This window comes from Pteropus vampyrus, unplaced genomic scaffold (genome assembly GCF_000151845.1).
Source record: "Pteropus vampyrus isolate Shadow unplaced genomic scaffold, Pvam_2.0 Scaffold288, whole genome shotgun sequence".
NCBI classification, from domain to species: Eukaryota; Metazoa; Chordata; class Mammalia; order Chiroptera; family Pteropodidae; genus Pteropus; species Pteropus vampyrus.
Genome location: NW_011889069.1, coordinates 47564 through 69660, shown reverse-complemented (window position 1 = coordinate 69660; position 22097 = coordinate 47564). Strand labels below are relative to the sequence as shown.

The window sequence follows — 22097 nt, the reverse complement described above, 5'->3', positions numbered from 1 at the left end:
TCTGAGTTTAGCACTCTGACCTGTGTGGCTTGTTTATGTAACCCATTTCTTGCAGCTGTACCTTCCAGTTTCTCTCCATTTGTTGAATTCAAAGAGAAAACCCAGCAGTGGAAATTGCTTGGTAAGTACTTCATACTACCTACCCATAACACTAGGTTTTTATTCTCTCATTTTCTCCTGTAAACTTTTTTTGCCTTCTATTCAGTGGTATAGTCCAGTAGAAATTTGAAAAGGACAGTGTTAAATCTTATTTTGCTCAGAAAAAGACTCTTTCAAGACCCCTTTGGTACTCACGGTCTGCATTTCATCCTTTTCCTCCGCCTCCATTGGATTTTGGCTGAGGCTGAGGTAGAATATTCCTTCTATTACTGTGTGACTGGTACTGGCTAAATTTAAATCTGCAGAGGTATTTCACAATAGAATCAGTGTTTATATTAACCATACCTATGGTTTTTGATTAATTTGTAGTCATTTTATTTTTCTTTTCTAAAAATGGGCTTTGTTATTGAGGATAATGTGCAACAAGATGTTGAATAGCTCTGAATAAGCTATTTCTAAGAAACAAGATCCTTATTTTTGTTTTAAGTTTATAAAGTTCCACTTTCTGTGTAAGTTGTAGTAATGTGCACCTGAAATAACTTGGTGACTGTTACCTGGTGATGGTGATAAGAGGAAAATCGAGTTGTTGACTTCCTGTGGAGATTCACAAACCTTTTTTTTTTTTTAACTCAAGTGATCTGTGAAGAGAAGGTTATGCAAGCAGTAGATTCATCCATTCTTACAACATTTATGTAGCTTCTAGGTATCAGGCATTGTGTTAGGTGCTGCGGGATATAATGGTTTGGAAGTTATAGACAGTGTGTTCCCCTAGTGGGTTTTAAGGTTTGGTTTGGGCAACAAATAGTCATTCAAATGAAATAACAGACTTATACATTCTGTAAGGGAAAAGTACCAAGAAGGATGGAAGTTATAATGAGTCATTGGTGTAGTCTGCAGTCAGTCAGGGAGGGCCTTCCTGAGGAAGGAGTATGTGAGCAGAAATATTGATGATTAGGAAGGAGCTAGGCAGACAGAGGGGAAGGGCATTCCAGGTTGAGAAAGCAATATCGGTCAGTGGTGGCAGGGAAGATAATCTGGGCCCAGGTTGAGAGAATAGATAAATCTAAGAAAGTTGTAGGTGGTAAAAGCCACAGGATTTGGTTACTAATTGGATATGGGAATGAAGGAAGATTGCTGTCAAGCCTTGCTTTGCTAGATTTATATCAAGAGGATGAAGATGCCATTTATTGAGGTAGGCAGCTGTGAAGGATGGTTCATACTTGAATGAGGGTGAAGATCATGAGTTTAATATTGGATGTGCTGAGTTTGAGCTGCCTTTGAGGCACGCAAGTGGAGATATTCAATAGGCAGTAGGATATATGGGTTTAGAATACAGACCAGAGAGTCAAGGTAGAGAGTTGTTGGCAAATGTATAGCATTTAAAACCGAAGGCTTAGGGAGAACGTGTTAGGTGAGGAGAGAGGAAGGCTTAGGACTAAGCTTTGGGAAACTCCAAGGCAGAGAAGGCTGAGCATACGGAGAGCAAGTAACTGCAGAGTTAGGAGGAAACCGTGAGATGGCTGAATCTCAGAAGCCAAGGAATGAGAGAGTGGAGAATTGGGAAGTAGTCATTAGCCTTAATTGTTACTAAAAGTTCAGTAACATGAGACTTGTGGACTTGGATTTGTGGACATGGAAGAAACGATGAATTTTTTTGTAAGAGTGATTTCTTATTAGAATAGCGAGAGTTAAAAGACAGCGGTGAGCTGAAGGTGACTCCTGATGGCTGACTGTGCAGCTCTTTCTGACTATCAGCCTGGTGGCTTAAAATCAGCCATGGTGGGACCCTTACAGCAGGGTTGGCAAATGTTAAGGACCAGATGCTTGTGAGCCACATGCTTTCTGTTGCATCTACTCAGCCCTGCCATCATAGTGCAGAGCAGCCGTAGACAGTATGTAAATGAACGGATGTGGCTGTGTGCCCATAAAACTTTGTTTACAAAATAGATGTCCAGTTTACTGACCCTTAATGTGCACCACAGACATCTGCAAATGCTTCCAGGCAGGGCCCCCTCTCCTGCAGCCAGTTATAGATTTACCCTGTACACCACTGGTTAAAGAGACAGTGAACAAATAAATAAAATAAAATAAAAAATAAAAAAAAATATAAAGAGACAGTGAATCTTGTTAACCTAAAAATAAAAGTCTTTTCAAAGTAAGAGGCAATAAGCATTTATTTGAGATAAAAAAGCAAAGCTATTTAGGAAGCATTGATTCAGACACAAGCCCAGATGATGTTGCATTTAGGAGACAGGCAGAAGGTATTTATGAGAAAGGCAAGGGGAACAATTACATCAATAGAAGGAAGGTGTTTGTATTGGTGCAGATAACATAGTGAGGCTAATTCTAAATGATTTTAATTTTCAGTCTGGTAGTCATCAGTCCAGTAGCCATAATAACTGCTTTCTTGTTATCTTTGCAAACAAACAATTCTTTGGGACACAGTATTGCCTTAGGCCAAGTCCAAAGTTATTTTGCCCTGTTTTAACATTCCAAAGGTTTGAAATGTAAGACTTGGAAGGCAGTTCCTCTGGCATGGCAGCTCCAGCTCCATTTTAAAGCGGCTCCATTATTTTTTTTTGACAATATAAACAATTTTTCTAGAGGTTTAGCAGGGGACGGGAGGTTTGTAAGGGGAACTTGTGACCAAGAGAGGTATTTTTTTTTTTAATGAGAGAAACTTTGAGTTTTAGATATTGATGGAAAGAGTACAGTGGAAATAAGGAGGTTGAAAATACAGGAGAGAAGGGAAAGTTTACCATATAAATTCCTGAGATGAGGGGAAGAGATTGGTCTTGGATGGCGGGAGGTAGTCCATGTCTTATAGTAGGAGGAAATAATGGAAACTCAGTAGTAGGCTTTTAGGTTTTATTGTGGAAAGTTTCAAGGAGTTTGGTCTGCCGGCTTTTCTGTTAAAGTGGGAGGTGAGAGAGGCGAGTTGGTCTGTTGTGAGTGAGAAGGGAGGTTGCAAAGAGTGGGGAAGAAGTATGGAGCATGGGAAATCAGCTCGACCAGAGAGAATATTAGATTGCCAGGCAGTGTTGGGGCCAGTGGAGGCTGCTCGTCATTCATTTGTAGTGGCATTCTTTCCCTTTTTGTATGTTTCCTTGGCAGCCCTCAGCTGTCCGACCTAAGGCATGGAGAATGTGGATAGTTCAGAATTTGAGTTTTGCTAGATTGGAATGATGCAGATAGAGCAGAGGTATTAGGTATTACTGTATTGGTAAAGGTGTTATTGAGATGATGGCGATAGACTCTGAATTGAATGGGGGGAGGGGAGTGCGAAGGTAAGAGGCTAATGGGACTAGCAGTTCTCTTGAGTCAAAGTAATGTTTTGGTGGGAGTAGTTAAATAAGAAAGAAGGCTAGGTGATTATGGTCAGGGAGCAGAATGTGTGGACTAGTATAAAGGTTCTCAGCCCTGGCTGTGTACCCAAATTAGTTGGAGAGCTTTTAAAAAATGATACCTATGCCTTACCCACAGAGGTTCTGATTGTTTGGGGGAGTGGGGGCAGGCCTTGGTATTTTAAAAGTTCCCAGGTGATTCTTATTTAGAGCCAGGGTTCAGAAACACTGAATTAGGCGTTTTGAAGATGGACCAGTTTTAGGTAATGATAAAGTCCAGTTGTGGTTGTGGGAACGAGTGGCTGGGGTGGAGTGGAAGAGGTCACCAAGGTCACAGAACTGAGAGGTTAGGCTATTGGATGGACCATCTGTATGAATGGCAGTTACCCAGCATGAAAACAGGAAGTGGATTGGTGAGGAGGAATGACCAAGTCAGTACCTGTGAGGAGCAGGGGACAAGGTAGGTACAGGTGAATGGTAAGAGCCTTAGGGACCAGGCTTTTGTTTGATTGTGATTTTCTAGAACAGCTGGAGAGAAATAGCCTGGCATCAGAGGTTGAAGGAGGAACTTAACTCTGAAGGACATGGCTGTGAGAGAATAGCCAGCATACCCAAGGTAGAAGGATTAGTGAGAACCAGATTTCACACCAGACAAGGAAATAAAAGTTGTCGAGAAAAGTGGGTATTGAGAGAAGAGGATTAGGCTGTAGGAGAATTTATTGATTATGAAGTAGCATTTCTAGAAGACAGAATGGGAGTAGTGGGAGTCACCCCTGGGTAAGAAAGTTCAGCGCTTTCTGGGGTAGTATTGTGCATTGACTAGTGAAAACAGTAAGAGACCATTATGAGGTTATCTCAGCAGCCTTTGAGAAGGGTGGGCCCTGGAAGATGCCTTCTTCACCCAAGCAGACTTGGGTGACGTTGGGTTTCCGTGGCTCCTAGTCTGGGCAGAAGACATAGGTATCATCATATGATAAGTGCCAAAGGAGGAGTCTGAACAGAGTGATAGGGGAGGAGGGCACAGAGGCAAAGTACTCATCTCTTTCTAAGGCAGGTCAAGGGCAATCAAGCTTTTCCTCTGCCTTGGGGCCACCTTCTTGCTGTTCTGTGCATAGAATGCCTTTTGCCCCAATTAGCCAGAAGAAGACCCCCCAAGATTAAGATAACTTCCCTAGGTTAAGCTTTCTTAACATCCTTTGTGACACCTACCACTTTTTGATTTTATAATTTATGCTCTTTCCGCACTTGACTGCACACTCCGTGAAGCAAGAGACTGAAGTCACCGAGTAACTCTAGTGTGTAGTGTCTGGCACTCAGTGACTACTCAGCAAACACTTACTGAGCGAATGATTTAATTAGAGGACGTCCAAGAAGGGTGATCCAGGCAGACAGTGATGGAGGGGCAGTACAGGCTGAAGGGATAGTGTGTGCAAAGGACCATTGCTGCAGGTCCTGATAGGTTCTCTCTCTGGCGTAGATATAGCAAATAAGGAGAAAGTGGGATCCTGACTAATACCTTACATTGTTTTATTATTATTTTTTGCCCTTTAATTCTTATAGGCCAGTCTCAAGACAATGAAAAGGAATTAGCTGCACTCTTCCAGCTGTGGCTGGAAACCAAAGACCAGGCCTTCTGTAAGGTATGATTTTTGAGAAATATCAGGTCTTTCTTAATTGGATTTTCAGAGCCCTTTATTTAGCCACAATTTTTTTAGTCCATTTACCTGTTAATGTCTTCCTTTTCTCCATCAGGAAAATGAAGACAGCTCAGATGGCATAACCCCTGTTCCTCGGGTGTGAGTATAATACGCTAATGGTGGGTGGTGCTCTATGAAACCATAGTGTAAGGTACTGCTATGGTTTTTCTAACATTTCTTTTTAGAAATGTATTAGAACTGTAATGGACTTTAGAGAACCCTGGAGTCCACTGGTTCTTACCTGCCTCAGTGTACCTGAGGAGGGCAACACCCTGCCATCAGTAAATGTGGCTCCCTGAGGAAAGGATTCTGAATTGGGAAGGGGATTGCGTAGAGGGGGGTGGGATCTTTCTTGTAGGTGGGCATACTTTTTTCTCTGAATTCCTCTCCAATTTCCATTTGAGAATGATTCATATAATCCATCTTCATCGGTCACCTATAAAGAAATTGGGACATGATGTTAAGTGGCCTGCTCAAGGTTAGTGTCAGGACGCAGGCTGGAATCTTGACCTCTAGTCCCGAGCTCTTTGTATCATATCATCTCATGTGACTGTTTTCAGCCTGGTATGGTGCCTTTTCTTTTCCCCATGTTTTGTTGAGATATGATTGGCATATAACATTGTGTTGATCTGTTACATGTATCTGTTGTGAGGTGATTACCATCTCCATCACCTCACATAATTACCAATCTTTTTTGTGTGTAAGGTGAGAAAATAATCATTAAGATCTCTTAGCAGCTTTCAAGTATATGAAACAGTATTGTTAACTGGAGTCACCATGCTGTGCATTAGACCCCCAGAACTTTTTCATCTTATAACTGGAAGTTTGTGCCCTTGGAGCAATAGCCGCCCATTTCTCCCATCTGCCAGCTCCTGGTAACTACCATTCAACCTCCTGTTTTTATGAGTTCAGTTTTTTTAGATTCCACAAAATTCTTTATGTTCCAGAAGGACTGACTATGTGGTGCGGCCCAGCACAGGGGAAGAAAAACGAGCTTTTCAAGAGCAGGTAAGAAACAGCTGGAACCCAGTGTGAACCTCTGCATCTGTGAGGTCATGCAGAGAGCAGCTCTCCTCGAGTCCAGATTCTTAGAGAAAATTCACATCTTTAACCTTAGATATTCTGTTAGGATTGTTTGTTAGGGACAGAAATGGTGTGAGGAAAGGCAATGAAAAATGTTTTGATGACCTTTACTTCTAGATAGCAAAATATGTTTATATTTATCTCTTTGTCCCTTTGCTGATGACTGGCATTTTGGAGATCATCTTTTTCCCCCTGTAGTTCGGTCAGTATTCCTAGTAGAATAGCCTGTTTCCTTCTCATTTTAATCTCTCCATACAATAGTATAGGAGCTCTAGGGAGAACCGCACTAATACTAGCCTTGTACCTTTTCTCTTGGTAGGAACGTTACAGATATAGCCAACCCCATAAGGCGTTCACCTTCCGCATGCATGGCTTTGAGTCTGTAGTGGGGCCTGTGAAGGGTGTGTTCGATAAGGAGACCTCGCTCAACAAGGCTCGGGAGCACTCTCTGCTGCGCTCTGACCGGCCTGCCTATGTCACCATCCTGTCTCTTGGTATGATCACTTTTTTTCCTCTTGTCAGCTGTACCCACATCCTCAGGAATTTAGGAAGGGGGGAATTCTGTCCCCTAGAGATTTATCAGAAATCAATGTTTCTTCCCCAAAGTCTGCACTCCAATTATTTTCATTCAGGAATTATACACGGTCCAGCTAGTATAGGAATTTGCTTCCTCCAGACTATGATTCTTTTAAAGATGAGGTTTTTAACCTTTTTTCGTGTCATGAACCTCTTTAGTATTTTGGTGAAACCTGTGGACTCCTTCTCAGAATTATGTTTTTAAATGCAAAAAATAAGATGCATAGAGTTACAAAAGAAATCAGTCCTACTGAAATAGTTTTCAAAATAGTAAAACAAATTAATCGTGCAGAAATATGTTTTTATCATATTAAATAGCGAGATTTACTAGTAGATCTTATAACTCCTGTAATTTCCAAATAGTGATGCATGGAAATGATATTTTAAGTTGTATGTGACAGCTGTAATGTGATATGAAAGTATCTGATATCTCTTACAGCACAGCCAAGATATTGTTACCTTTGTTTATAATAATTCTGAGATGTGATGGAATTACAGTCTTGGCTAAATGTGAAGAGTGTATAGGAAATTGTCCCTAGAGGGCAGTGTCCACCCAGGGCTGAGACTTGGTAAGGTAGAGAAACAACCTCAGGGAACTTCACCCACCAGAGCAAGGACAGGAAGAGTTTCCCTCAGGAAAAGCCCTGCTTGACTCTTGGACTTCTCATTTTCTGATGTCATCAGTTCGAGATGCCGCAGCTCGGCTGCCTAACGGAGAAGGTACTCGGGCAGAGATCTGTGAATTGCTCAAGGACTCACAATTTCTTGCACCAGATGTGACCAGCACTCAGGTAGGATGAAGAAATTATTTTTGTTTTGTTGCAGAAAGGTTTTCAGAGAATTTACAAGGAAATTTGAAATATAATAAAAAATTTAAAAACCAATTAAGGAGAAAAGAAGGATATCTCGAGAAATGCAAGCAGTGATAACCTAAGACTCTTGCTGTAAGTGAAGCACAAATTAGACTGTAAGCTTTCCTTCAGCTTCTGCTAAAGGTCTTAGTTCACCATCTCCTTCATTCTCTCAGGAGCCTAAGTGTTTCCTGTTTTGCCAGGTGATATATAGTGCATTATTGGTGCCACCAGGCTGAGATAAGATGTTTATCAGCTGTGACTTAACACCCAGTGATTTTTCTCCAGTTTCTGAATCTAACTTGTCCTTTATCCCCCTTTGTTCTGATTCTTAGGTGAATACAGTAGTAAGTGGTGCACTGGATCGGCTGCATTATGAAAAAGACCCATGCGTGAAATATGACATTGGACGGAAGCTATGGATCTACCTGCATCGTGACCGGAGCGAGGAAGAGTTTGGTGTGTGAGACCTGGGCAGTGTGTCCAACTAGACTAGGGATGCTTCTGACTTTCTGCCCCAAGTCCATTATGCTCTTCACTGACATTCAGGCGGGACAGGATTGTAAAGGCAGGACTTAGCCCACCAGGGAAGCCTTGGCTCTTAACGAAACTACCTTCTTAACTGTGCTGGGAGTAAACTATTGCTGAAGCTTACACTTTTGTTTACAGAGCGAATTCACCAAGCACAAGCAGCTGCAGCTAAAGCCAGGAAAGCCCTTCAGCAAAAACCCAAGCCGCCATCCAAGGTGGTAAGTGACCTCCTGAGAGCATGTAGCTTAGTGGTTTTGGGGATGCTGGCAACTAGGCCTTCCCTGAGCTCAGTGCATCTGGAACCATAAGGGCTGTGCCTTCCCGTAGTGGGCCTTCGTTAAATCTGCCTGTGAATTTCTCTTTCTCTTCTGCTTGTAGAAGTCCAGTAGCAAGGAGAGTTCAATGAAGGTGCTTAGCAGTGGCCCTTCTGACCAGAGCCAGATGAGCCTCAGTGACTCCAGCATGCCACCTACTCCAGTCACACCTGTGACCCCCACAACTCCAGCTTTGCCTGCCACTCCTATCTCCCCTCCGCCTGTATCGGCGGTCAACAAAAGTGGCCCTACTACTATCTCAGAACCAGCTAAATCTAACTCAGGGTAAGCTCTTCCATTTCTTCTGTAGCTTTCTCCCTCCAAAATCCTTTTATATATGCATGTCCTAAGTTGATTGTTTTTGTTTCTCCCCGATTCTCCTCATAGTGTTCTTCTGGTATCTTCCCCAACAATGCCACAGCTAGGAACAATGCTTTCTCCAGCTTCCAGTCAGACTCCACCAAATTCTCAGGCTGCTGCCCGTGTTGTGAGCCACTCTGGCTCAGCCGGACTACCCCAGGTACGGGTGGTAGCCCAGCCTAGCCTGCCTGCTGTTACTCAGCAGTCAGCAGGGCCGGCACAGACATTGCCACCGATGCCAGCAGGACCACAGATTCGAGTTCCGACCACTGCTACACAGACCAAAATCATGCCCCAGGTAAACAGGGACAGTGGACCCAGAGGAGGGCTGTTGATCAAACGGGCAGTCTGGGCAAGGACTGAAGAGCCTTACATTATTGCTCCTGCTGATGTTTATCACAGGAACTCATTTAATGTTCACAGCTAGGTAAGCATTTTTATAAGTTGTATTTTACCTGTTGGGGATCAGAACTTCTGAGAAGTTTAGTCATTTACCAAGGGTTGTAACAAGTCTCTCGGAGAGGTGGGATTAAATCCAGACCCGTGACTCTAAATCTCAGGTTCCTTCCATTGTGCCTCTATTCTTAGCCATGCCATTAACTGGTTGTGTAGTTTTAGAGAAAAGTTTGATCTGCCTCAGTTTCCTTTACTGTAAAAAGGGTATATTTGTCCTTTGTGTAGGAATAAAATGAGATGTTAAGTGAAAGCATTTTGAAAATTAAAATAAGAGGTGCTACATTATAGAGAGTAGTGAGCCTTAAGCGCTCTTAGATTAGAAGTAGTTTTAGAGGCACACTTCCTGGGTGGTGGCGTGCTGGTCTACATCTTAATGTCTAATTAAGCTCTCGGCCTCATGCTATGAACTAGACAGTAATGGCCACCGTTCCAGTCAAAGCTCAGACTGCAGCGGCCACTGTGCAGCGACCAGGACCTGGGCAGACGGGACTCACAGTGACAAGCCTCCCTGCCACAGCCAGCCCTACAAGCAAGCCAGCCACGAGTTCTCCTGGGAGCTCTGCTCCGAGTGCTTCCACAGCCACTGTCATTCAAAATGTTACTGGACAGAACATTATCAAGCAGGTCAGTGGGATCCAATTCCCTTGTCCTGAAGCAGAGGACAGCAGAGATCTCAGTGATTTGTGATCTTTGCTCCTTAGTTCACAGGCATTTCAAGTCTGAGTTCCCACCAAGGGCAGTGCAAGCTCTATAGATGCTGAAGAGATTTTTTCTGTTCCTTTCCATGTAATTCAGATTTAGTAGCCGAGTTTATGGATTTGGAGGAGACTCTCCATGAAATAATTTAGATAAATTTATATACGTTATTGGCATTTCATTTTACCATTAGTAAAAGAATACATCTCTGCTTTCTTGGTTGTGAATATGCAAGACTAACAATTGAACTTCAAAGAATTGTTAGGCAGAATAGCAACTAGTACTGATAGGAGTGTTTAATATGTGCCTGCACTGTGCTGAACATTTTATAAATCTGAAATAACTTCATCCTCATAACACCATGGAGTTGGCACTTTTCTTATCCCCTTTTTACAGATGAAGAAAAGGAACCACATGATGATAAGTGTTCTTTTTTTTTTTTATTAAACGAATACATGTTAAGTGCTTTTTGTGTGCCAGGTCACTGTCCAGAGTATTGGAGATTTAGTGGTATATTACACAGACTAAGTCCTTTCTTTGTGGAGTTCATGTTCATGTAGAACTAGAGGACAAGCAGGTATAGTAGGGGCTCTGAACAATAGTAAGTGGGAGGTGGGGTAGAGAGTGCAGTATGCTGTTTAGGGTGATCAAGAAGGCCTGTCTGCGGAAGTGGCATTTGAGAGAGATGAATGAGGTTGGAGAGAGTGCCATGTTATGATTAGTTGGAGATAAAGCGTTCTAGGAATAGGAAGAGCAAGTGAAAATACCTTGAGTCAGGAATATGTTTGAGGAATAACAGGAAAGCCGTTGTAGCTGAGGCTTAGTAAGCAACTGTGGAAGTGTTAGGACGTGGTTGCTTGAGAGGTCGCCACTGGTTAATCATGTCAGACTTTGATTTTAATTGAAATGTGGTGGGGAACCATTGAAAAATTGTGAGCCAGAATGACTCAGTGTAGTTTACACTTAAAGAAACCCCTGGGTGCATAGAATTGACTTTAGGAGTTAAGAGTGGAAGCAGGGAGACCAGGTCAGAGGCAGTTGCAGCAGTCCAGGTGAGAGGTAATGCTGGTTTCCTGTGAGTGGTCATCACAAGTGGTAAGAAGTGCTGGGATTCTGAATATAGGGTTGAAGGTAGAGCCCTTGTGATTTTCTGGTGGTTTGATTATGGGGTCTGAGAGAAGGGAGTCAAGAATGACTCCTTTGGCTTGAGTGACTGGGTAGATACTGATGATATTTTCCGAGATAGAAAACGCTGAGATGTGGAGGCCTTGTAAGGCAGACCAAGAGAAAGGCGTGCTCTTGAAGTTAGCACGTGCATCAAGTGTATGAAAGTGTGAATGAGATGAGGCCTAAGAATTGACTAATTGAATATAGGTAATGAGTGAACTTGACTGGGTCCAGTGGATTAGTGGCTTTTTGGGAATGAGTTCAAAAGCGAATGTAAGGCAAGGAAATGGAGATGGTGAATATAGGTAGTTTTTAGAGCAATTTTGCTTTTGAAGAAAGTGGTGAACTGGGACTGGAGTCGAGCAGAGTGAAGTGGGGCAGGGGGAGGGAGATGTGGAGTGAAGCAAGGTGTTTGTTGTATTTTAAAATGGGAACTATTACAGCATGTTTGCATTCTGGTGGCACTGGTCCAGTAGAGAGAGGGGAGATTTTTCAAGTGACAGAGAAAGCCCCTGAGGCTAGAAAGGTTACATCTATTACACATGGGAGTTTGGCCATGCTAATGCTCTCAAAATAACGGTCAGCACAGCTACAGACAGACATTTTTGAGACAGTTGGGGAAATGTGAATATATGTTATCAGATAATAATAGGTGATTATTTTTTAATTCAGAAGTCCTCTTCTAGGTTAGGGGCGTGTACAGAGGCATTGATCAGCAAAGTAATATATACCGGTTTACTTTAAAATATCTCTGTTCCTTCTTCCTCAATCCCTAAAATAGGGAAGGATAGTTAAAGCAAGATTGAAAAGTGATAACTTTTGAAGCTGGGTGGTAGGTACATGGATTTGTTCTACTGTTCTCTTTGTGAATGTTTATCATTAAAAAAAAAAATTAGAAAAATATATGAAACACATACACCCATGAAATGGAGGTTTGCCTAATTATGTTATGTAACTAATGTAGCATTGTGAATCCTTTGGTCAGTGCTGTTTCTTCCCCACCCAGGTGGCAATCACTGGGCAGCTTGGTGTGAAGCCCCAGACAGGCAACAGCATTCCACTCACAGCCACTAACTTCCGTATCCAGGGTAAGGATGTATTGCGTCTGCCACCCTCTTCCATCACCACAGATGCCAAAGGCCAGACGGTTCTGCGAATCACACCGGACATGATGGCCACGTTGGCCAAGTCCCAGGTTACCACAGTCAAATTGACCCAGGACCTCTTTGGGACAGGAAGCGGTACAACAGGCAAAGGCATCTCTGCTACTTTACACGTCACTTCCAATCCAGTCCATGCTGCTGATAGCCCTGCCAAGGCCAGTTCAGCCAGTGCCCCTTCATCCACTCCAACAGGTACCACTGTGGTCAAAGTGACTCCTGACCTCAAGCCAGCAGAAGCCTCGAGTTCAGCTTTTCGCTTGATGCCAGCACTTGGTGTAAGTGTGGCAGAACAGAAGGGGAAAAGCACAGTGGCCTCTTCAGAAGCAAAGCCAGCTGCCACAATCCGCATCGTGCAGGGCCTCGGAGTGATGCCTCCCAAAGCAGGCCAGACCATCACAGTTGCAACCCATGCCAAGCAAGGGTCCTCAGTGGCTAGTGGTTCTGGAACTGTTCATACTTCTGCAGTGTCCTTGCCCAGTATGAATGCTGCTGTATCCAAGACTGTGGCCGTGGCTTCTGGGGCTGCAAGCACCCCTATCAGCATTGGCACAGGAGCCCCCACTGTGCGGCAGGTCCCTGTCAGCACCACAGTTGTTTCCACGTCCCAGGCTGTGAGTACCGTTGGTGGTGAAGAGTAGCCCTTCTGCTTGGGGAACTTCTCTTTTTAGTAATGGAAATTAGAAGCCCTGTCTTTATCACCTCATTTGACCCAAACAGGCTTATTTATTAGTAGGTTTTTTATTTAATTTTGAAAGAAATTTGTGAAAGTAGTACATGCATATGTTCTTTTTTTTTTTCCTCGAGCGAGGCAACCCTTGGCTGACCTCACAGATTACAAGGGCCTTGTCAGCTTACAATCCCTTATTTTTTATTTTTTACGCCTACATCACCTGGTCTTCCTAGGTGATCTCGCATCCAAGTACTAACCAGGCCTGACCCTACTTAGCTTCCGAGATCATACGTTCTTTAAAAATATTAAAACAGTACAGAAGTACATAGAGTAAAATACAGAATTTCTTTCACCACTCTCTATAATTCTCCCTTCACGAGGGCTAATTACTGTTGGTACTTTGGCATTTATTCTTCTAGTCCTTTTCCTGAGTGTTTTCATACATATGCACATAGTTTAACAAAACACTATGTATTGTTGTGGATTGCTTTGTTTACTTAAAAAAATGTCTTGGGGATTGTCTAGATCTTCCACAGATACTGACTACATTTTTTTTTCACAATACTGTGGTAGTCCATAGAAGGGATGTGCTTTAACCATTCTTTTAAAGGGCACACTTTCACTGTTAAACCAGCACTACAGTGAATGTTCGTATGTGTATGTGTGAATATGTATAAGTTTTTTTGGAGCAAAGGTGCCTAGACTAGGCCAGGGAAGTATACATATTGGAAGTTTGGATACTCCAGTTGTGCTGCCAAAAAGGCCATACCATCTTGTACTCCCATCAAGTCCTCTTTCCCGCCCACCCTAACCAGTGCTGCATATCATGTCTTTAACTTTTTGTAGCTAGCTGACTGGTGACATTCAGAGTTCTTTTTCTCTTTTGTTTCCCTCCTCGGTAGTGAGGTTGACCATCCATTCCTGTGGAGATTGGCATGTGCTCTCCAGTGGTGAATAAATTTTTGCTAGTTTTCTTCTGGGGTGTTTAGCTTTTCTATATTGTTTGAGGTGCCCTTTATGTCTTCTGGACGTTACTTCTTTGTATGTGTAGAAAATATTTTCCTCTGCTCTGTCATTTTTTACCTTGCATATGGAGTGTTTTGCTCTACAGGTATTTCATCTGATTAGATCTATCAACATTTCTTTTATGGTTCCTAGGTTTTGTGTCTTGTGCCTTTTTTACCCCAGGGTTTTAGAAACATTAACGCTTTATTTTCATAGAATACTCTCAGTTTTAAAAAAGTATAACTGATAATCCATTTGAAATATGTTTTTGTAAGTGATGTGGTAGAGATCTTATTTTATGTTTTCAAATTATTCCAACATCATTGACTAGTTATCCCTTCCCCCACTAGCTTAAAGTACTACATTTATCATCAACCAAATTCCCATATCAACATAGGTGTGTTTCTGGGTACATGTGTGTTTATTCTTTAGCTTTTAGACAAGGAGCACTGTTCTGTGTAGTGGAGTGCATATGAACAGTGTAAAACATAGTTTTACTTTACTAAGCAATATGTATAGTGAAACCTCAGTAGTTTAGATAAAAGCCAGAGTGACAGGGGAAGGTCGATATATACAACAAATCCTGATATATAGAGTAGCTTAAAAGGAAATATTTAAGTTCTTATATTACAGAAGTTAAAATAAGAAAAGAAACAGTGCTTACTTGAATCCTTAAACATAGGAAGCTAGTACCTAGTGGCATCTACCCTGTTATAATCAATTTGGATAGATATAACTGGAGAGCATTTAGCAGGGCAAGAAGTGTTGAATTTTCCCTGTCTGGTCAGCTAGTTAGGCTAGTGCACAAAGGGACAATTGCAGCAAATATAGTGGTGGCCTGAAATGGTTTTAAGCATCTAAGGCAATAGAACCATAAATAAATCCACCTAGAGGCACCATCTCATGGTATTCTGTTTCCTGTTGACATCTTTTAAGTGCTTTCTAATGGGCTACAAATTGTGTCAGCTCTGATGCAGTTTTGTGCCTAAGTGCCTGGCTTTGTTAGAACTAGCTTGTCCGTAGGAAATGCCAGTGCCTTTTCTTAGCATTCTTTTAACCACCTCTCTTGAATCTTTTTTTTTAAATCAGGTTTACACAGGATTTTACTGTCTATAAATTTTATTATGAGCCAAGGCTTAAAAACCAGGCAGGGCAACCTAAAAACAGATAATGCAATGAAATCCCAAAGAGTAGGCCTTTTCAGCTTCTTTTTTGTTCCTCTTAGGCGTTATTAGTTTTGGGGTTGGACTTTTCACTTGGTTGAGTTTATTATTAGTGTCCCCTAACTAACCTCTCTTATCTCTGTGAAACAGCACCTAGAGAATGTGACCTGTTCCTAATCTAGCACGCCTTGCTGTGTGCTCCCCACCAGTGAGCCTTTGTGCCACTGAAGCAGTAGTTATGTACTTACTGTTTTAATTTTTGAGTGCCTCTGTCCTTCCACACATTTACTTCAAACAGTTGTTGAGTGCCAAGTATCAGGGGTTACACAGATGAGTAAGACCCTCGCCTCTAAGTAGCTCAGACTCTTATTGTGCTTAAGAGAACATCCACTTTCCTTTGTGATTCAGGTACACATTTCATCCTGATGAGAGTAGTTATACATGGTTGCTGCTGCTTTAGGCAGCACGAAAGAGGATGATAACAGATCAGGTGACCCCTAAATATAGTATAGAGCCCTTAACAACAGCATATGTGCTGCAGTTTTGTGAGGACTCTGTGGGCCATACCTCAGGAATATTGGGACCCTGCAGAGTACCAGGAATGAAGGCATCTGAGAGCTGGCTCCTCAGCTCTTACAGCCCTGGAGGTGACACTTGGTGTTTTTCTTACTTCCTATCCCATAAACTTGATTGCTTTTTCTCTCTAGGGGAAGCTACCGACACGGATCACAGTTCCACTCTCTGTGATTAGCCAGCCTATGAAGGGCAAAAGTGTGGTCACAGCCCCCATCATCAAAGGCAACCTTGGAGCCAAGTAAGTCCTATGGTGAGGGGTGGGTAAAGCTTCTGGGTGGCTCCTTGTCGCACGTTAGGAGAGCAGCTGGTTTTCTTGGGGCTCTCCTTTGATACCTCTCCTCCTTTGTTGGGCTCACGAATAAGATTTGTTGAGCACCTAGTATTGTTTTAGGTGTTGTGGATACAGCAGTGGTTAAAATAGACAAAAATCTGTGCTGTCTTCAAATTTACGTTATAGTGAAGGGAAGGAAATAATACTACATGGAGTGCTGAGATATACTATGGAGAAAAAGCAAGGAAGGGTATGGGGAGTGCTGGGAAGGGGTTGGTGGTGACATGGCTCAGATGGCAATTTCCAGTGGGTGCTGGGGAATGCCTCACTAGTGCATATGAGCCCTACGGTGTCATAGGTTAGAGGATGAGGGCTTATTTAGGAGCCTGGGCTTTCTGTGGCCCTGATTTAAACAGGGATAGAGGGCATGATGAAATAATTTTGAAGGTCTCAAGGAGGCTGTTTTGGAGGAGGGAGAGTTTCCTGTCAGGAGCACACACCTCCCTGGGGCCCTGTCTATTACCCGCTCTGATCAAGGCATGTATGTGTCAGGGTCATTTTGTCCAAAGCATTAGGAGGAGCCTTTGGGCTTGCTCTTTTCTCCTGATATAGGAAGCATAGAAGCTGAAAGAAAGGTGGTCTTACCGGCTGGTTTCCATTTCAGTCCAGAATGCTGGACTTTGCTCTGAGCACCAGGCCTTCCTGTTTTCCTTCACACATGGCCTAATTCTGGGCCAGAGATAATAACCCCATCCTATCACTACCTCACTCCTGTTTTCCCTCCACAGCCTCAGTGGGTTGGGCCGCAACATCATCCTTACCACCATGCCAGCGGGTACTAAGCTCATTGCCGGCAATAAGCCTGTCAGTTTCCTCACTGCCCAGCAGTTGCAGCAGCTTCAGCAGCAAGGTCAGACTACACAGGTGAGCTCCAAGATGCACTATTGGCCGTGCTTCTCTTTTCTCCTTGTTGTTTGTTCTCAACTGATGTGCCTATTTGCAGTCTGCTGACCAGACATTCTCTTTGCAAACAGGTGCGCATCCAGACTGTCCCTGCGTCCCATCTTCAACAGGGTACAGCTTCTGGTTCCTCCAAAGCAGTCTCCACTGTTGTTGTGACCACAGCACCATCTCCTAAGCAAGCACCGGAACAACAGTGATTCCGAGAGAAAGATGGCTTTCAGAAAAGCCCATACCTGGTCTGCCCTTCTGGCTAAAACGAAGGGAGCAGGGAAGTTGCATCCTTCTGCTAAGCTTGTCTGTCTAAGGAAGGCCAGTAGTGGGATGACGGCAGCAATGGCTGGGATTCTGCCACCACACTGCACAGTGGAGGACACTAAGGAAGGTTCACTCCAGGTCTGTTCTGTACTGATCCAGGAGAAGCTTCCCTCAGAATTGTGTCAGGTCTCAGTTGTATCACACAAGCCAAAGTTATCTCCTGCGAGCAAGATGCTGAGGGAGGGCTTACAGTTACAGAATGCGGACAGTGAATAAGCGTCGTTCTATATGTGGATCATATTTTTTACCTTCTGGTCTTCTCTGGGACTAGTGGTCTGGATAGGAGTTTTGTGTCCAAAAATTTTTATGTAACTTATTTTTTTAAAGTACCTATTTTACATCTTTGTCAAAAAGAAACCTGGGCTTTAGCCCCACTAAACTGATTCCTTATTCTTTTGACCAGAATGAGAGAATAGCAAGATTCTTACAAATTGGTGACTGACTTGATAACTACATAGTAATGGAGAGGCTTTAAGATGAGAAAGAAACATAAGAAGTGAGATTCTATGGGGTCCCTGAAATGGGATTAGTTGGCACTACCTCTTAAAGGTGGGGTATCAGGATCCTGACTGGTCTATATCTTCACCAGCTAACTTTGTTCTCTTTGTCAAGTATGTTCACATGCGAGTTCAGAGCCAGTGGACACAGGAGGTGAATGCCAGCAGAGATGCTGCTTTTGCAGCACACACTTTATTTCAGTTCAAAGGTTATACATTCTGCTTTGTTTCAGAACAAAAGTCAGCAAAGCATGGCCCTTGGGCTGGCTACCCATTTTTCTAAATAAAGTTGTGTTAGAACACAGCCCATGCCCATTTGTTTATGTATTATCTGTAGTTGCTTTCATTTTGAAGGCAGAACTGAATAGTTGCTGTAGAGACTACGTGGCCCTCAAGCCTAAAGTACTTTTTATATGGTCTTAAGAAAAACTTTGCTGACTTCTACTCCAGAATAGAGATAGCAAGAAGAGAGTGGATATTCCTCTTAGGCAACCACAGAAGAGGGCAGTCTGGATTTACAAGTCATTCAGTCCTGGCTATTTCACACTTCTCAGCCTTCATCAAACTACAAGCAGAGCTCTGAACAAAATTTTTAAATGTCATTTAATTAAAGCACTGGTTGTATGCCTCTTTTGTATTGGAGCAGGGGTTGGATGGTGAAGCTTTTCTGCAGTGACAGGGCTTCCCTGTACCTTGAAATTATCCAGATTATTAAAAACATATCTTTACTCTGGAAGTTTAGTGATATGTTATGGGGCCTGGGTGAGGAAGTTGAATTGGAGGGCAAAGAAATGGAGTGGCCTAGTTTAGAGGGGGTTGCTGGGTGGAAGTTGAGTGTGATTAGGCAAGTAGCAGAGGAGGAGAGATACCTTGTTGGCGACACAGGTTTTGCAGACATCACGTTCGATTCTTAAAGCAGCTCTGTAAAATAGATATTATCATCCCTGTTTTGTGAGAAAATGCGAGTCTCAGTTGATGTGAAAGAGATCCAAGATGTAAAACCAGTTTTCTGATTCTAAGTGCCCTTTCTGCTGCCTTCTTAAGAGGATACAGTGATGTGTCATGATGAGACTTGGGGAAAATCCAGCATTAAGAGTGGTGGGCCTGGATTACAAAGAACAGAGGTGAATTGGCTAAGGTAGGATTGGGCATTTGAGGGGTAGTAGAAGGCTGGCACAGAAAAAAGATTGGTAATGATGAGAGAGAAGGACTGCAATGAAGGAAACTTATATTTTGATATCCACATGTCATTTCCTGGAGTTCGATTTCACATGAAAAGTCCATGTGACAGTTTCTAAATGAGAAAAGTAGAAATTTGAGGAATGCTGTCTTGGGTATTTACTGCTGGTTAAAACAAACACCCTCTGAATTTATTTAACAAATTTCATAAAAGTAGCTCTGGCATTCAGCCCGAACCCTGCTCCACTTTTGTTTACTGAGGTTACCTGACTGCCTGTCTCCTTATTGGCCTCAGATATTTACCTCTTAAGAGGACAGGTAGATTTCAGGATGCCAGTGTAGGACTGACTCCCTGGGCAAGATAATTGGGTACTGACCAGCCTGTAGTGGAGCACCATAGAGTAGAGACCCCCTATTGGAGTTATTCAAGTGACATCACCAGCATTTGCAGACCTCAAGGGTCTTAGACTTGGCCCTCATGGGTGTGTGGGGGGAACAATTCCAGAAGAACTTGTGGTAGCCATTGAGCCTCTGAACCTCTGGTCGACAGGTTGGTACAATTTTTCGGACTGTGTGCCCGAGACTGGATTTGGTGAATAGCATTGTGATGGGTTCGTACTGTAATACCACATCAGACTGTTTATGCCAGGGTTGATCACTTCCGTGAAGGTATCCCCGACCATGCTGTGAAAGGGACTATGTTTTATATTTAATCTTAACACCTCATCCTCTCACTCTGGAGAAAATACTATATTTTCTTAAAGTATTCTGCCCCGCCCTTTTTAATCAAAATGGAAATTTTCACTTTGGAACTAAAACAGACTAGGTTCCTCCTTCCCGCCAGTCCCCGAGGAAAGAACATGTTTTACATTAATTGTCAGTAATAGGTCCTCTAGTACTTGAATGAATGTTGAGTTTCTTCTACTCAGCAGGCAAACCAAGGTGGATCCTGAAAGGGGACCTACGGGTTCTCTTGAAATTGGTGTTTTCAAGCAGCTCATTCTTAACCTCTAAGCTGTGACTTCAGCTCCGAAATGCTGGCCAACCACAGGAGGTTACCTTTCACTGGGTCCAGCGTTTCTTCCAAAGCACAAACAGTACTCCATGTAAATGATCTCTGCTGTATTTGTGTAAAGTAGCAGAGGGGTAGAGCGAGAAATAAGATGGCTTTTGAGTTCTACTGAAGACTGGTTCTACAACGTAGTAGCTGTGTGGCCTTAGGCTAAACAACTTCTCTGAAGAACCTAATGTACTTACAGGTGGCTGTGAGAAACAAGTGAGAGATATATTTCAAAATCTGGAAAATGCCATACAAGTGAATGATACTGTTTGGTCTATAAGAATTTTCAAATTTGTTCTTACCTAATTTTATTTATAGAACTTAATATTTAACTCTTCATGTTCTTTCATGCTTTCATTGCCTTTGCACATACTATTCTCCTCCTGGAATGTGCTTTTTCTGTGGGGCAGACTTCCCATCTGTCTTCTCTCCTTTGTCTCTCATGGTTATACTTACCCCTTATGGCACCGGTTGTTGTGTATGTAACTGCTTGTATATCTCTCCCATTAGACTGCGAATTCTTTGCTGGACAGATTTTGTTAATCCTTAGAACCATTTCAGTGCTGGTGCAAAGCAGATGTTTAATAAATATTTGTTGAAGGAGGTTTAAAAAAGAACACATTCAGAACCAAGACTAGAGTATCAAGATTTACATTGCTAGTTCAAGATTCATATCCTTTGCAGGATTCTTACCCTTTGCTTTCAGCTGTATTTAAAATTCAAGGCCTTCCATAACCTGACATTTTTTCTCTACCTCATCATACAGATTTCCTGTCAGCATCCTCTTATGAGGGTACTTTTGAAGAGTCAGAACATCTGAGTTCCAGCTCTCTGCTGGGCCACTAACTAGCTTCTTGATTAAATAAAAAATCACCCTTGGCCTAACTTCGTCACTTATCAACAGTGGTATTGCAATACTCTGGAATATTATTAGTTAGGAGATGTTTAACAACATTTCAAATACCAAAGCTTGTAAATAAATCATTACTTTTTTACTTTTCTAAAATAAGGCACTGTCATTCACTTTCTGATAAGAAAGTACCTGCTTTCGTGAGGAAAAAGATAACGTTATCAGAAGCAGTAAGTTCTGCCGGATTCATATCCTAGATTCATCCAGGAGGCCACTTCCTGTTCTGAAACTATCGGAGTCTGATTTCTTTTCACTCTGAGACACAAATAAAGGCTTGCTTTGGTTTTCTTTATGAAGGATACCATACCAACACAGACTAGTCAATTAAATGAAAAGGTGCAAATACATAGAACTTTAAGAGCAGATTAAAGCCAGCATTAAAATAGAGATGAGCTACACCTTTAAACACTAGCTGTTTGTGCTCAAAGGGATATAGCCACCCCCCCATTGATGACTGATGGCCTTTCATTCTTCATCTGAGCCACCCAAGAGGGCCTCCTGGTACTTGCGATCTGATTTTAGCTTCTGAATCTCAATGATCTCTCCTCCATGCCTCTTTAACCGAGTCAAAAGGCTGTAATGGAGAAACACAAAATTAGCTCCTCCCCACCGCAAACTCCCTTATTTTCTCACCCAAGTATGTGAAGCCATCTACTGGTTCTTAAAGCATTTTCTTTATATGTCTATCAAATATCACGATTGTTTACATATCTGACTTTTCAAATAGTATTCATTGTTAGATAAAGGGACTCTGATTAATAATGTTTAATAATCAGTTGAGGCTAAACTTACGTTTCCTGCCTCCCACTTTATTACACTGAACAGTCAGTAGCACTGAAAGAAATGTGACCTTGAGTTACCTTCTGTTTGGTATGTGTGGAACTCTGTCTGGGTGAAGTGTATCTGCTTTGGGTAAGGAAATCAGGAACCAGGAAAAAGGGCAGGTACAACAACAAAGTTAATAATACCATATGCTAAAAGTCACTCTAGCATTGTGGTTGAAGACTGGGCCTCTGCCATTTACTCATTGGGTGACCTTGATCAGATTACTCAGTCTTTTGAAGCCTTGGTTTTCCGATCTGGAAAACATTACATACTATATAAAGTGATGAGGATACAATGGGGTAATACACTTTAAGTGCTTCCCACAT

General features: G+C 42.5%; 2 protein-coding genes across 4 annotated transcripts in view; one reads left to right on the top strand and one right to left on the bottom strand.

Annotated features, from left to right (window-relative positions):
* The window catches only part of NFRKB (nuclear factor related to kappaB binding protein), a 32536-nt gene extending 13324 nt beyond the window's left edge, over nucleotides 1–19212 (top strand). For 2 of the 3 annotated variants that reach the window (XM_011376202.2, XM_011376200.2), the window contains exons 13-27: nucleotides 56–121; nucleotides 5004–5083; nucleotides 5196–5239; nucleotides 6088–6148; nucleotides 6543–6717; nucleotides 7484–7590; nucleotides 7986–8109; nucleotides 8320–8399; nucleotides 8560–8780; nucleotides 8883–9153; nucleotides 9723–9935; nucleotides 12181–12948; nucleotides 15883–15989; nucleotides 16811–16946; nucleotides 17057–19212. In XM_011376202.2, coding sequence (XP_011374504.1) covers nucleotides 56–121; nucleotides 5004–5083; nucleotides 5196–5239; nucleotides 6088–6148; nucleotides 6543–6717; nucleotides 7484–7590; nucleotides 7986–8109; nucleotides 8320–8399; nucleotides 8560–8780; nucleotides 8883–9153; nucleotides 9723–9935; nucleotides 12181–12948; nucleotides 15883–15989; nucleotides 16811–16946; nucleotides 17057–17182 — 2579 coding nt within the window. In that variant the 3' untranslated portion in view covers nucleotides 17183–19212. The remainder of the gene's footprint in view (nucleotides 1–55; nucleotides 122–5003; nucleotides 5084–5195; nucleotides 5240–6087; nucleotides 6149–6542; nucleotides 6718–7483; nucleotides 7591–7985; nucleotides 8110–8319; nucleotides 8400–8559; nucleotides 8781–8882; nucleotides 9154–9722; nucleotides 9936–12180; nucleotides 12949–15882; nucleotides 15990–16810; nucleotides 16947–17056) is intronic. The other variant, XM_011376201.2, reaches the window with a different exon arrangement.
* Nucleotides 19213–20597: 1385 nt separating this feature from the next.
* TMEM45B (transmembrane protein 45B) overlaps nucleotides 20598–22097 on the bottom strand; it is a 31158-nt gene continuing 29658 nt past the window's right edge. The window contains exon 6 of the mRNA XM_011376199.2: nucleotides 20598–21520. Coding sequence (XP_011374501.1) covers nucleotides 21412–21520 — 109 coding nt within the window. The 3' untranslated portion in view covers nucleotides 20598–21411. The remainder of the gene's footprint in view (nucleotides 21521–22097) is intronic.